The sequence below is a fragment of the Nyctibius grandis genome, chromosome 18, assembly GCF_013368605.1.
Source record: "Nyctibius grandis isolate bNycGra1 chromosome 18, bNycGra1.pri, whole genome shotgun sequence".
Classification (NCBI taxonomy): Eukaryota; Metazoa; Chordata; class Aves; order Nyctibiiformes; family Nyctibiidae; genus Nyctibius; species Nyctibius grandis.
Window position 1 is genome coordinate 2,071,929 of NC_090675.1, and position 16,421 is coordinate 2,088,349.

At 40.3% G+C, this 16,421-nt stretch overlaps 1 protein-coding gene and 1 non-coding gene across 4 annotated transcripts in view; both read right to left on the reverse strand.

The window, feature by feature from the left end:
* The window catches only part of CRCP (CGRP receptor component), a 31,473-nt gene extending 19,570 nt beyond the window's left edge, over positions 1 to 11,903 (reverse strand). For 2 of the 3 annotated variants that reach the window (XM_068415495.1, XM_068415494.1), the window contains exons 1-4: positions 11,763 to 11,903; positions 7,423 to 7,459; positions 3,981 to 4,079; positions 585 to 679 (exon numbers count right to left, since the gene is read on the reverse strand). In XM_068415495.1, coding sequence (XP_068271596.1) covers positions 585 to 679; positions 3,981 to 4,079; positions 7,423 to 7,459; positions 11,763 to 11,770 — 239 coding nt within the window. In that variant the 5' untranslated portion in view covers positions 11,771 to 11,903. Of the gene's footprint in view, positions 1 to 584; positions 680 to 3,980; positions 4,080 to 7,422; positions 7,460 to 10,349; positions 11,332 to 11,762 lie in introns of those variants that run through there. The other variant, XM_068415496.1, reaches the window with a different exon arrangement.
* A 75-nt stretch (positions 11,904 to 11,978) lies between these two features.
* Positions 11,979 to 12,049, reverse strand: TRNAG-GCC (transfer RNA glycine (anticodon GCC)). The gene has a single exon. It is a non-coding gene; the product is annotated as a tRNA-Gly (tRNA).
* Between the last annotated feature and the right edge of the window lie 4,372 nt (positions 12,050 to 16,421).

A 16,421-nucleotide genomic window follows, 5' to 3' on the forward strand; every position in this document is an offset into this window, starting at 1 on the left:
ACAAAAAGAGAAGATGAAGATCTTAGTTTGCTAAATGCCAATTAGAGAGCATAACCCTGAGAGATGATCTGTAGCAGCTGGGGTTCACGGATTCACATAAAACTTAACTTCAGAATAACATTCTTTCCCATACATATAGGATATGTAATATACATATCCTAATATACATATTAGGATTTTATTTACTTATTACACCCTTGCAATACAGCCACCTTTGTCTCCTTTTAGGAATAAGACTGAGAATAAACAGAGGTTGGGAAGAACTTACAAGTTCTTCCTCGGAAAACATTTTATGAACTGTACTTTGTGCTTGGGCCATGTGAGATCACGCTAAAAACCAAAATACTGACAAGAATCTGTTTGAGAAATATATTGGCAAACACAGGCCCACTTAAGGAAATACTCATCCATGTAGGTGTTAATGAGTGAAGTAAAAGATGTTTGGATGAGTATTTAAATAATGGCAGAAAATACTTATAATACATTAATAAAAGCCAGACAGATTATCATACTCTTACATGGGGATCAGTTTTTCAACATTCCCACAAGCTTATATTTTTATTCAAAGGCACATGTCTACTTACTTGGTTAGCTTATGGTCTTTCATTGCAATGAGGAAATCTCTCACAGTCTCAGGACTCTGGTATCTACAGGGTGTTTTTGAAATGTACTTCAGTGTCTGCAAGGGATAGGAAGAAAGTATACATTATTTCTCAGTTACTCCTCGCTTTACCAGTTCTGTATGAAACAAGCCAATTGTGAAAAGTCTCCTCAGTACTACTCAGAAAAACTGGAAGAGTCAATTCCAGTTTTGGAGTCTGGCTTTTTACTGGTGATTAAAACAGTGGGAAACGCTGTCAGAGATGAGAGATCGCTCACATTTTTCTGTCTTCTGTAAGACTATACTGATATTTGCTGAGGGAGTAAGAAACAGGCAATAAGTAACTACAACATTACGTAATGGAAAGTACATTAGTACTTATGCAGAAAGCCCCAGTGAATTCATTCCGTAAAGACACGACCCAGCTCATTACAGAGCCAGGTGAGAATCACAGCTTTGACTATTCCCTCTGTGGCTTTGGATGGTCACTTATCTGATCCGTGCCAAGCTCAAAGTCACACGTTGAAGAGTACAGGAAAGGAGCAACTTTTAGCTCTGTCACTAAAAAACCACTAGTCATTTGTGAAAGACATTTGCTTTCTTGGTTTGAAATAACCTCAGGTGATGCTAAGACTGTGATCAAGACACACTTACAGCTGTACTGAACAGTATCACTCTAATGTACTTTTTCTTTTAAAATTAACAAATGTTTACAGATTCAAAGCAAGCTTAAAAAGGTACCAAGATACAGGGTTTGGGGTTTTTCTGTGGTGTTTATTTTTTTGTTGTTTTGGTTTGGTTTTTGTTTTGTTTTTGTTTTTTTTAAAAGCAGTAACACTCCAGAGCAGTTGAATACTAGTCATCCTTAAAACCATGTTACCTTCTGCCAAGTTTTCATGTGCTCAGTGCCAGGGATACTCTCACTGCCAACCCATAACTAACTCATTAAGCTCCTCAATCTATGGTTGTTTTCATCCTTTATATGCCTATTCGGCAATGCTTTCTCAAAGTTCATAGAAGCAGGTTAGGTGGGTTGTCATGAAAATCTGCAAGAATACTGTAGCATTAGAAATGTTTATCTGACTTGAGACAATTTATCTTTGCTCCATTTTTTACATGTAACACCTACCAACCTCAGCTAACTTTGGCAGCAGATGTTACATCTGCTTGCTTTATTTAAAGTAACATGACACCAAGCAGACAGATAATATATAATGTAATTTGACCTAAGTTAAAAAAAGTGTCAGTAAAAGAAACCCCACACAAACTCCAGTTCACAGCTGTCTTTTCACTGGAAGCAGCTTAGAATCTTCCTGAACGTTGCTTTGCTTAGACCCCAAAATGAAGAGTTGGAAATAATGAGCATCAATGGAAAAGTCAAGGAAATCCTTGCATTGTCTGCATTGCGTGCATCAGCAACTGAAGGATTTCAGAGAGTATTGTCAACGCTTGTTTTGAATTAAGGAAGAAAATCTTCATCTGTTGATACTGCATAGCTATACATAAAAGTATCAATACAACTGACTCACAATGCACTAACTCGATTGCAAACACAGACACATGTGTGGCAGGATACCACATGCACAGATTATCTATAACAATATGAAAAAAAATCCATAAAATTCTATATGATACTGAGTTTCTGTCTCAGAAAATCTTTAAACTGATTATTTATATTTGAAAAGTCAGAAGCCAAAAAAAGTTGAATCAGTATCCACAGGGCAGAAAACAACAGATAACGGGGAAAAAACGAGCTACAAGATCAGTACAGCAAGTAAGAAAATATGTAAACGTATTTCCAGTGTGTTTCCATTAAAATCTGTTAGCATTTAAAAATGCTAGGTAAAGGAAAACTGACTTCAACAACACAGGATAATTCATCCTACTTAACAGATAAGAGTGTTGATGAAATATGAATCACTGGTAATCTTAAGGACCAGTTTTCCCCAGAGGTCTCTTCCAACCTGATTGATTCTGTGATTCTGTGACTACTGAGAAGTATATTTAAAAGCACAATAACGTGTTAGATAACCCTCCCTTCTCTGAGTCCCGTCCCAACCTTTTCAGATAAAATGGAGTTATTATACACCAATAATGAGTGAAACGAAATTACTGTATTATCACGTAATACGATTATTTAATGGGAGTAATTTCTTTTCCAGTTTAGTCTTTTTTTTGGCAATTTCAGATCAATTAAAATGCCAGACATACAGCAAAACATAGCTCCAGTTTAGCAAGCTTCATCTAATTCTTTCAGTACCAATGGATACGAGCCTGCACAGGGCTCATGGGGACATACTCAGCATGAATAAAAACAATCCTGCAAGATCAAATTACGCTTTCAGTCAAATATAGAGAAAATGTACCTAGAGTTTACACCAGCTTCAATTCATGCACACAAATGAGCAGCCTATAGGTATTTAATATGTAGCAATATAACAAGGCAATTAAAACTTTAAGGTGCATTCTGACAAAATAGACTGACAGGATCTTTCTCAGCTGTTTCAAAGAGGTACAGGAAGATTGAAATGAGATTTTTTGTAAGCCCCTATTTTGTTGAATATGAGGCTTAGGCATTACAACTCTATACCTTTTCAAACAAAGCCAGACCTAAAACAAAAAGAAAGCCTAGGCCAAATCTTCTTCACATGAGTAGTTTCACTTAACAGGATCACTCATGCAAGCAAGGCAAACTGCTTTCAACGCACTGCCAGCCGCGGGGCTACTCATGCAGTTCTCTGACACAGACACAACAGGTCATCCTGCAAGTCTGTTATGAAGTTACTAATTTGAGGTATTTAAAATGTTAATATTTGTATTATACGATTTTAAAAGTTCTTCCTAGCAACAGATTGAACATTTATTACCAATCTGGCATCCAACTGATGTTGCTACCTGTACATGTGGTTTTGTTACTCAGCTTGTCCATGTCTCACTCTTTTGACAAAAAAAAAAGAAATAATCTATTTTAGTGGGAAATTATTAGTTTATTCTGTTAATTAGAAAATACCTGTGCTTCAGCTTTGAAACCATGATTAGGTGGTATCATCAATTCATCAGATGATAGCAAGTTCTGCCCTAGGTCTTAAAAGGACAAAATATTTGGAATTAAAAAACTCCCACAAAACTAAACAGTGAAAATATAAGGGGGGTTTTATTCTTTTTGTGATAGTTTTTAATAAAAGCAGCTGCATGCCTCTGCCTTGAAAGCGCAGTTAGCCTACAACCTGAATAAACTGACCATAGAAAAGTGGCAAAAAAATCAATATTTTACTGTGTCTTTTAATAAATTTGATACAAAGTTATTACTATACAGACCTAAGGATGTGAATTACTCCAGCTTGGGTAATTTGCAAAGGAATTTCACAGTGCTACTCACTTCATACATGATTGTGTTCAGATTCTGCTGACCAGAGCTCTGCTTGTTTTTTCCACTCTCTTTGCGCTGCTGCTTAAGATCAGTAAGTAACTGGAACACCTGGGGAAAAAAATGAAGTGTTTTAGACCATTTGAGAGTATTTTATCTAAAAATATGACAGCAGGAAAACATAAATGAAAACCCACAAAATCCTATCAACCAAACAACAAAAAAAGCCTGGCTTTGGTGAACGCGCCAGCAACTGAAATTAAAAATAATTTGGCATCAGAATGATGAATAGGTATGTAAACTGTTTTTTTAAATCTGTGACTATTTTAAACAGATTTTCAGCACTTGTTAAATGTTATCCAAAAGCCCCAAAGGAGAAACTGCCAGGATTAATCTATCCTACTTGTTTATCTTATCTCATGTCCTGGACACAGTTGGGTCATACCCTGCTGTACTGGCACAGAGCTCCCATTTAAATATGAGTGATGCTTGAAGCAAAATGTCACACAAGTTTATGGCCCTACTGGATTTGTTATGACAGATGTACCTATAATATTAAAATAAATATACATCCTGTCTCACAGATGCAATTTTACATTATCTGCAAAAAAAAAAAAGTAAACTCGACAACTGTCACATTGCCAGGAACCAACGAAACAAAGGCTTGACCTATAGATGCTCCTGAGATTAGTGATCCGATTGTAAATTCCAGTGGAGTTATTCATAATAGTAAGTGTTACAGTGACCAGCATGGTGTTATGGTATGTTAAGCCACAAAGATTAAACTAGCTCCCCGCTTCACTACAACAATGTAATACAAGCAGACATTCTTTAAAAGAATGTAATAAAGTTGTCTTCACATTTATGATGCAGTGAATATTAATGTACGAGTGAGATTCGGTGGGTAAGTCTGAATGCAAGGAAAACGTTTTGATTTTTGTAACCGTGCTTTGCCAAATCTGTTGCAACAGCGCAACATCTTTATTCATCACAGCTAGATGTGCAGCAAAATGTTGAGACAGCATCACAATTACTCTTTTATTCCCATATTAAATCACATTAGGATGACATTTCTTCAGATGTTCTGCTTCAGGCTTTACGGTATATCCAGAGCCAATACCCACAGCAAAGTAGCAGACCACTTCTTTCTGTTTATCCCCTAGTTTTTAACTAGCTTCATTCAACATCCAGATCCAACGGCATTATAAACCAAGTCCATAGCAATAAGAATACAAACATTTCTAGACAGTGAAAAATAAGAATATAACCGGCTACGAATCCTGCAATTGCTTTATACTGCATCTTCTATGACAAAGCAACACCTGCCATCCTGACCTGAAAGCCAAAACTCAAGCTAGGAATACCCATGTAGTAACTATTTGAAGAAAACGTAGCCAGTGACAACAAAACACAAAATGACAACTCCACACTCACAGAAGAAATGTAGGCAATGGAACATACAACATGTCAGTCCTGAATACTCCTTTCAAACACCACTTTCTGTGCAAAATACTACCTTGATAAAGAGAGTGTTAGCTATGGCAGTCACATTGTAACTGAAAAGAGGAGCAAACAGAAAGAGATGGGGTGTTTTAGGCGAATCAGTACTTTGAAAAGCAGTAAAAAGCCATGCCCCAAAAGCCTATAGCTGCAGACACTGCAAATCCCTTCCTGCACAGCATTGAAAAGCTGCATGCACCACAACTGCTGTGAAAGGGAAATGAGAAATAAGCACTCTCATCAGTAACTTCGTTTTCCACTTCCTTTTGCTCTTTTCAACACACATGGTACATTCACCAACATAAAGACTCAGCTGAAGAAAGTTCCTACTGAAGAGCATGAAGAATGGATTCTGCAATTCCCCCTGTGCTGGACCACACCTTTAGGACACCTCTAGATCTTACGTAATGTGGCTGACACCACTACTTGAACCTCAGCAGGCAGCAACACCTTGACTCCAACAAGAACCCAGCAAATGAAGAAAGCAGCAGAGATGGTTTTGCAATAAATAATCTCTGAAATAGTTGCTGGTTTCTGTACTGCAATAGTGCATGTTTTTAACAAACAGACACTTAATACTCATTCGGCTGACATAACATCATCTATTTCTTAGGCAAGACAGTTGTTTCCAAGTACCTCATTAAAGCTCTTCTAACAGACACCAGATGGTTGCTCTGCTGTTCGCAGACAGATGCAGCTCAAGATAAAACATTTCAAGATTTATTTCAGAAGAGGATGAAACAGCTGTGCAACTTTCAAGCTTCAGTAATAAAACAATATAAACAAAGCACTTGGGTTATTAAAACCATTCAAAAAATTGCATTCATAAACAAAGCACTGAAATTTTTTCATTACCTGGCTGAAGGCAAACCAACAATAACATAAAATTTCTTTTTACCTCACTAAAAAAATACCTTTGCTCAGGAGAGAGGAAAAGATTCAGAGCTTATCTATACTAGAAAATAAGATTTTTTTAATTTGTTACTTGTATGCCAATATCCATAGCTTGCCATGACAGGGCACCATACCTTCCCCATGACACCAAACCAAGGTGTATCATATCCAGAGTAACATACCTCAGAGTAGCAAACTGCCTCACCCTTACTACAACCTAACCCGCTTTGGAAACACCTCAAGATCTTTAAAAAAATACTGTCAAGCATTCAGGGGTGTAAGGCTGCATCTCCAGTAGCACTGGCTTTAATATAACCATGCATTAATGAGTTACAGGTTCTCGAATGATACTGCACGTCACAAGGTTAAAGTTAAATACGAATCATTGATTCTAGCAGCAGCCATCTGTGAAAAATGTTGGAAATGTTGGAAAAATTCTGCAAGAATTTTTATTTGCAACATTAAAGAGACTCCAGCAATCGATGTGTCACACACTTGGTGGTATATTGGCTTGTCATAAGGTAAAATTCAAAAAAAAGATGTCTTGGACATTGCTGCCCAGTTACAGAGGTGTCAACATTCCTGATCTGGGATCTGATGCACCACACGTCAGACAAAGCACCAGTGAATCCAGTGCACCTGCCCAAATACACAAGTGGTTACAGATGTGGAGAATCAAATCCTAAACAATAAACCACCATATGCAAGAGGATTCAACAAACTAACCAGACAGCAACAGCGCAAATACAACAAGGCTGAAGTTAAAGTTACTGACATCCTAAAGATCTATTTGAAAAACATATTTATAATCTGGTTTTATAGATTTGGGACCAACCAAATAATAATGCAGAATCCACTAGCAGTGAAAATTAGGCATTTTCTAGAAAACTAGATTTTCTTTACAAAGCTTTTTCTTAATAACGAATCAAATGGGACAGGTGGAAATCACACACAGGTCTTGCTGATTGCCACTGACAATTTTCAGCTGCCAAACAAGAATACAAGTGACTGATTACAGCTTTAAACTGCTGGTTTAAAATCAGGACTCAGATAGACTTACCTCAAAGTTACTGAGCAATGCGGCATTTGCATCTTTTCTAAAAGGAAAAATGAAAAAGATTAATTTATGTTCCAAATGAAATTGTCTAAAGTTTTTCTTTGCTGAGTTACGCAGATTCTACAGGAACAGATGCTATTTTCATAAAGTGTATTTCTTCAAAAAAATCCTCAAGAAATCTGTTTTTCATGATTCTACAATTACCAAGTCGTTGCCACCTCCGGAAAATATTTTTTCTTATTGTTAGTAGAATTATTACATAAATATACAGTATAGTTTGCACAATTCGCCCCATAAATCATAATACACTCACATGACATAATCTTTTTACTGAGCCACACAATTTTATTCGCTCACCCAATTTTACGAACTAAAACCAAATTGCCTTGCTTCTTCCTTACAAAAAAAGGCCTCTAGTTTTATTTGAATAAAGACAGACAGGAAAAATCATCAAGAGCACAGAAAAAGAAAATACAATGACTGTTTTTGTACAATGTGCATATGTGTGTGTATAGATATAGACATGGCACTATATTTACCCATACTGTACTGAGTAAAACAAACCTTATTGCATTTCCACTTTATTTATTCTTTGAAATTTTATGTGACTACTCTTTTATGAGCAGGGCAAGGCTGAGAGCTTCCCATTTTCCACCAGCCAAACACTTCCCCACTAATTCTGTCCCAATTAAGCACAAATCATTATCCACCACTGGTAGGCTGAATGCACTCTCTTTGAATCAAGCACATATTTAGATTAATCACGCCTCTCTTACTATTGGATATTGTAATTTTATATTTTTAAATTAAAAAAGGGGAAAAAAACCTGATGCAGAACATCCTATATTCCCTGAACAACACATTGTGCTGAGCAGGCAGTAGCCACAACAACAGAAAGTTTCCACACAAAAGGAAAAAAAGGCCTTTCTCAGGTCTGTGCAGCAGCTTATGAAAAAAAAGAAAAAAAAAAAGGTACAATGTATTGTTAAGCACCATCAACCGTTTGAATAGAACTGTCACGTTCATCACTTTCAAACGAGTTAAATGCGTCCACAAACTTCCACAGGTTCTATCATTGTTGTTAAATGAAAAGGACCTTCTAAAATACGCTGAGATGAACTTCAACTTCCATTTCGCTGACTCGAGTGAAACTTCAGCAAGTGAGCTCACGCACGCATTAGCTTTCATTCATGTTTTACAAACCATATAGCTTTTGTTGTGAGGTAAATGCAATTCCTCAGAATGTTTGCATTCAGGCTATCGCTGCAGAAATCCCTATGGATCAAAGACATCCTTTGTTAGAAACAATAATGCTACAGAAGAATTACGTCGGGAATTATGCTGTTAAATAAGTGAAAGGGTCATATAAACACATTACTATGCAAATGAGTCTGTGAAATCTATCTGAAGTTAATAAGACAATTGCTTCCGTTTTAATTCTAAAACACTGTCAACTCAGAAATACTTGTTTTTTCTTCTAATAATGGATGGCAAATGAGTCAATCTCAAATCTTCAATGATTTTTCTTGTACCAGAACTATAAACTGAGAAATAAAACCAGTTTCAGAAACTTTTGCAGAACTTGTAAAATAGAAATACAATTTTCTTCAGTCCTAACTCTCATGAATCAACGGTCAATTTTACATTCAGAACACAAGAGATTATAAATTAATTCTGATGTATATTTTTAAATAGTCAACTAAACAGTATGTGTAATTTTTACATGATTACGAAAAAGGAAACAAATCTCATGTTAACACCAAATGGACAAACACCTTTTAGAATCTTTAAATGGGTAATATTTGTCCAAGTTTCAGTCCAAAACATTACTGAGAAAGTCTTCTGCATATAAAAAGATCTTCATATATGGCATCACACCTCTAAAACTATCACTGACACATCATGTTTTTAAAGCTGCTGCTTAAAATATGTTGTATATTTAAACCAAAATGTTTTCTGGAGGGTTCTTTTCTCTAGTAACAGATACTTCTGACACAGTAAGAACTTAGGAGAGGTTTTCCTAGTAGCAGAGCTTCCCTCTATGAAGACTGACCGTCAGGCAGCAGGCAAAAGATTAGGAAGATTAAATTCTAAGAGCAATTCAAGTGCAAAATGGACTAAACTGTTCCATTCCAATGCAAGGGACATTCACCCACAGCTCAGGACTTAAGCCCCCAGGTCCTCCACTTCTGATGCACCTTCCTATTGGCACTAAAAGAGGTAGCACCAGTAAAATAAGTTGGGCTACTCGAGGTAGTAAAAAACAAGTAGATGTATAAGCGGCATCACAGATTTACTATTAATGGTATCAAAAGAATCTTTCTCAGCAGAACAAACCCCATCTTTCCTCACATGCAACTTCCAGCCTGTGTACGTGTTTTACAGCATTTTTCAGTATAAAACAGCAAGAACAGCTCATTTCCCTGCAGGCTGCTACTCATGTTAAGGCTAACATAACACAAACCCATATTTCAATGGATGTTTCTTATTTGTTATCTACTTTTGAATTTTGTGTATAGAAGATTTAACTATAATAGTATAGAAGATTTAAGGACAATAAAGCATCCATGGATAACATCAACTGCTGACTTTGGCGGATGCTGACATACATCCCATGGGACTCACATCCTCTGTGCCCCCATTCACTAGAAACCAGTGACGCGTACACATATATAATAACCACACAATGTAACGGCCTCCACAGAACTCACGAGAATGAGTTTCTAAGCTTCAAAACAGGTCAAATCCTATTGTTTCGTGCCCAGGTGACGCTAACAAGAGAGAAACACGCATAGTGCTGTCAGCATAGGAAGGCAGCAAAATTTGCTGCCTGGGATGGCAACCTGGGGGCTGGCTGGTCTAACTGCCCCAAATCATCGGCTAGCCAAAATTTTGACTCGCCTCTTGCATTTGCAATTGCTGGTGCACACCTGTTTTGGTTTCTCCTTCTCCAGTATATTCAGCTCCTACAATGAGTCGTCTACCTGACGCTCACAGGAGTAACTCTCTCCCAGAAGCTGCAGCAGAGGATTCACGTTTCCCCTCTCCCGGGGTAGACCAGAGAAGGGAGCAGGAGGAGACGGGAGGGCAGGGGAGATGGGGACAGACAGCGGGAATCCAGCTGAGCTTCGACGCCTTTTGCTCAAACAAACAGATGCTTCAGCAAGATTTTTAAAGCAAGCAAAAACCCCTCAGTTTCTCATCAGAATGCCTGAATACACTGCTGGTTATAGGGGTGTTAAAGGCCCAGTATACCTCCCACACACCACAGGTAGGCCCATATAGATATACCCTTCACACACACCACACAGGCAGGCCCATATCGATATACCCACACACACTGCAAACAGGCAGGCCCATACAGATATACCCCCCATACACCCCGCAGGCAGGCCCATATGGATATAGCCACACACATACTGCAGGCAGGCTCCTATACATATACACACACACACACATCACAGGCAGGCCCATATAGATACAACCCTACACACACACACCACAGGCAGGTCCATACAGATACAACCCTACACACACACACACCACAGGCAGGTCCATATAGATATAAACAAACCCCCCCTGCAGTCAGGCCCCTATAGATATACCCCACACACACCCACACAGCTGGCAGGCCCATATAGATATAACCCCCGCCTCCCACAGTCAGGCCCCTATAGATATAACCCACACACACACCACAGGCAGGCCCATATAGATACAACCCTACACACATACACCACAGGCAGGCCCCTACAGATGTACCCCACACCACAGGCAAGCCCCTATAGATATACCCACACACACACCACAGGCAAGCCCCTATAGATATACCCACACACACACCACAGGCAAGCCCCTATAGATATACCCACACACACCCCACAGGCAGGTCCATACAGATGTACCCCACACCACAGGCAGGCCCATACAGATATAAACCCCCCCGCCCTGCAGTCAGGCCCCTATAGATATACCCCCCACACACCTACACGGCTGGCAGGCCCATATAGATATAACCCCCGCCTCCCGCAGTCAGGCCCCTATAGATATAACCCACACACACACACCACAGGCAGTCCCACATAGGTATATCCACACACATACACCACAGGCAGGCCCCTACAGATATACCCCCCCACACACACACCGCAGGCAAGCCCCTATAGAGGTACCCTAGGCCCCTATAGAGGTACCCCCCACACACACACACACCGCAGGCAGGCCCATACAGCTGTACCCCCCAACACATCCCGGCCCCGGAGCCCCCGCTGCCGCCGCGGAAGGTCGCAGCTGGGGGCAGGCGGCAGCGGCCCGTCCCCACGCCCTCGCCCGCCGCTCCTTACACCTCCATCTTGTCCGCCCGGGGCAGGGCCGTGCGCTGGGGCCGCCCCTGGCCGCCGAACTTCCCCTTACACGCACACAGCCGCAGCCCAACGGACGAGGAGATTGCGGGGAGGCCGGGGTGGAGCTGAAGGAGGTTTTGGCGGCCGGGACGGAAGCGGAAAAGGAAGGAGGAGGGGAAGGAGTTAAGAAAAAAAAAAAAAAAAAAAAATCCGAACTGCATTGGCCGGGAATCGAACCCGGGCCTCCCGCGTGGCAGGCGAGAATTCTACCACTGAACCACCAATGCCAGTCATGAGAATGCGTTCCCCGCCCCCTGAGTTGTAACTAGTTCGGACAGAAAACAGCACAAAAACGTCATCTGTGGCAAAACATGTTCTGAAAACCTACCCAGATTCTGACAATTAGCCACTGTTGAGCATGACAAGGAGAAAATAGCATTGTAGAGGTCCTTGTAAATCTCTAGTCGTGTGCAAACATAATACTGTAAAGCTGAACTAGTAGTATAACACCCCATTGTCTTGTAAAGCACCTGTACATACACCTTATCAAGCTCATCAGCATCATATGTCTTTTCCTACCATCACTGTGATTCTCTCCCATTTAATCTATGTGCTATGAAATTTTGCAAGAGCCTTTTTCATTCTCAGGAAAACTGAAGACACTTCATTGAGTGCAAACAGCTGAAAATCCTATCGGCTACGGGAAGGAAAATTGCCTGTCTCAGAGACTGAGAGCCCGGGAAACATTAATTACTTAATTTTGCCATTATCTCTCAGGCTAAAGTTTATATACAAAACCAACACTAACTCCCTAAGGAGTCACATACACATACACTTGCTTGTTTGCAGCAGGGCTGTAAGAGCAATCTAGGGAACCGAATGGGTTAGACTTGTGCTCGCACCTCTGTCTTGCAATACCAGCACAAAATCCACCAGCCACTTTTCTCTCCAGAATCAAGGCAGAAGAAAGCCCACTCCCACTTTTGGGGCTTTGCTTCTTCTTGGGGTGTTGCGAATCCTAAGCCTATTCTGAATAACGTGAGCAAACTGCAGTGCTTCAGGAACAGTCTTCAGTGCCAGGACAGTGGGCACCAAACAGCTCCCAGCTCTCTAGGAACCATCATCACCAGATACATAAGTGCTGGGTAAATTTTAAAAGCCTACTGCAAAGCGTTTTTCAGCCCTTTTCAGTTGAAGACCCCTAAAAAAGTTTCAGTGGATGTGAGGACTCCATCACACGCAGATTGTAGTACAGAGAGAAATTCATTTATACTCCAGAATCATTTCTCATGGAGTCCTGTGGAAAAAGAGCCAGGAGAGAGGTCTTCAAACTGCAGACTGAAAGCCGTTGGTCTGCCTCGGTGGATAGGATGTAATGGATGCTGTCCTCTTTCATGTCAGGATTAACTGACCTTGTAAGTTGGCCAAAACCAGCACAGCAAATGCTCTGTAACTTCTCTGCCATGTTTCAAACCCTGCACATGAAACTGCCTGTACACCAGCTCCAACCAGGCTAAAGGGAAGAAAAGAAGGGAAAGGATGTCAGCTTTCCTTTGAAAATATGGTATTTCCAGACTATCAAATTTCAGAATTTTGTTCCAGAAATCTACTAATCCTTGCCTGCCTCTCATCGCTCTCTTCAGATATGGGTTCAGAATTTTCAGCATATTAATTTTATTTCTCTTTTGCATCTCCTCTTTATATCTCTCCCCCAGCACCAATTTATCATCTTTATTTTCACTGTTTCTCCAAAAGTTTCATTCCAGACCTTTGCTGACATACTTTTTCACAATCCACGATGATAATGCCTGATCCCAGCAGCTGGGATGAATGAGCATAACACAAATGCCTCTCTCAACAGCTTTCAATTTTTTTCTAATAGATATTCTTCCTAAATATTTTCCAATGGAGACATATAGCCTGTTAGGGTGTAAATACATATATGGACCAGCTACAGGTCTATGGACACCATGCAAAGGAGAAGGGGAGTATCTAAGAGAGAACTCATTAGCCTTACATACAGCTTTTCAGAGGAGGTGATTAGCTCAGTTCACTTTGGTTTTAATTGCTGCACTTTAGGTGTTAGGCAGTTATGCTACACCATCCATAGGGAATGCAGACATAGGTTTTTCTAAATGTGCTTAGCATGTCAACATTTTAAGCGTTGGCTTGCGATTGTTACCAGGAAGGCTTGGTGAGCGAGGGGCCTCGGTATTAACTATTGAAAGCAGGGGGCCTAGTAATTGCTATTGAAAGCAGATCTGCAGGGTATTTGTATTCTTTGTCATGAAAGATGTTTACTGTATTCAGCATTTCGCTGATCACCCTATAGTGTCTTTTTTTCTTTTACATTCAAAATTCATTAAACAAAGTTGGGGTTTTTTTTTTAACAAAAAATGTCAGCACAGCTTCACATCAGTCTAGCTGACAGTGCGTTTGACTAGCACTTTCAGCCCAGAGAGCTTTTTTTCTTTTTCTAAACCCAAAGGACAGTTAAAAAAGAATGTTTTTCAAGAAAGTGCACTGTAGCAGTTTATGCCATCCTTTTTCTTCACTGGACTCAGTTATGAAAATAAGTCCTATTATGAAAAGCGTGTTTCTAGAAACCACTGAAGCACTCCTTCAGATCTGCACTCCCCAAGCATTGCACTCTTCCAACAAAAAATGCACTCTAAAAGAAATAGTAAGGCTGTGACTGATTACAAAAGCAAGTACAAATAAAATTCAAATCTTTGAGGACATTAAAATACATTTAATTAAACTTCTCCATGCTGCAAAATGGACAATTTACTCTCTGGTACTACCTCGTTGTATGTCAGCTTGGGAAGGGGTGTAGCTGGGAATATTAATGTATGAACAACGTGTCATTTGCTGTGCCAGAAGGGAAAATAAGTGGAAGACCTTTCCCTCAGACCTACCTTGGTATTTAACTGTGGGGTGGGGATTTTGGGGGTTAATCTTTCTATTTCACTAAGCAAATAAAATCCTGAAAGAAGATGACAGGAAGTGGAGAGCCATCCAAACCAGAACAAACAGAGAAGATAGTAATGAGAATACATTTCAGTGTGCGTTAGAAAACCTATTTTGCAATGCTATTTCACTGTACGCCCCGCCCCCTGAAAAATGTTCAACTCTCCAGCTCCAAGCATCTTTAAGAAATCCTATTTCTTCAATGTTCATATTTATGTTAGTGACTTCTGCTTGGATTTACAGTTTCACTTCCATTTTTATAATAAAAATATTACTCTATATTCTACGTTGTTTATTATACAGAAAGGATAGCTATTGGCTGTTTCATATAAAAATGGGAAAAGAGAGAATTCATAATCTCCTAGATACAAACTGGGACAGGAGCTAAGCAGTGTACTACGAGCAAACTAATCCCTATGAAGTTTGCTAAACACACAGTGATACTGCTGACAGGTCCCATGTGAAAGCACACATTCTTGCCACATGTAATATCAGACATAGATTAATAAGATCTTATTGACATAGATTCACTCTGGTTACAAATTCAGTGCTTACTATTTTCCCAACACATCAGCAAACTCCTGTCAAAGACCAGAATAAGGACAAGGACACTCCTAAAGGGTGAACAAGACAAGAAAAGTGGGAAAAATGAGGGATTTCAGAGTAGGAAAGGAACATGATCACAAAATGATCAAGCACTGTTTCCCAGTGTAAATGTCCTAGTGTAAAAAGGAAAAGGAGGTAAGTTGCAGAACTGAGAGAACAGTAGAAAAGGACAAACGAGTCAGTTAAAGGGGAGAAAATAACCCAACAAAATGTGGATGAGAAAATTGGAATATGTTTCCTGAGCTCTGTGAACCATGGAGATGGAAAAACATTATACTGTAGTAGCACACTCAGTCAGACAAACCAGCAAGTGTTCACCTTCCTGGGGAGTGGTTGCAGAAAAGTGCTCTGAGGAGTTAATGAGAAATTGGTGCTGAGCCATAGCTTTGCGAGTTGCTGCTCCCAAAGCTCTCCCGTATTTTAAATCAGTTCTTTACATCCATGATATTTAGGGTTTGATGAGTTTAAGTTATGAGCTATTTGCCAAGGCTGCAGAGCACAACCTCACACCCTGCAGCCGCACACTGAGGCTCACAGGAGCCTCTTGGCAAATGACCCCATGCAACTGGTGACAGCAGGGAAGCCCCAAAGCTGGGACTGCAGCGTCCCTACAAGTGGGGTGGAAAGTGTGATCCACGAACAGAGCAACTAGCCCCCATCTATTTTACTCTTGTGTGTTTGCTGGGGTGGCAATCCAGCCATCATATCAATTACATTCATATCAAAGACTACTCATTAGAGGGGTATGGCACAGAGTGATGTGACTCTTTCAGTACTAGGATATTCCCAGAAAAGGAGCTGACCTGTCAGGGAAAGCACACCGAAGACCCTCTGGCACTGCGGGAGCACTGCCTGAAGGCACACCGATAACTTCACTAACAAGCAACATGAGAGCATCTCTCCCAACCCTGCTCCGTGCAGCAACCCGGCCTCCAATGGAACTCCTCTCCCTAACTTGCTAATCGCGTGCTGATCGAGCAGGGGCTGGAGGCAGGAGAGGGCTGGAAAGGGCGAAGGGGGATGGGAAGGGCGGGGGGGGGGGGGGGGGGGCGACACCGGAGCGGGGCCGGCCCCAGGGACGCT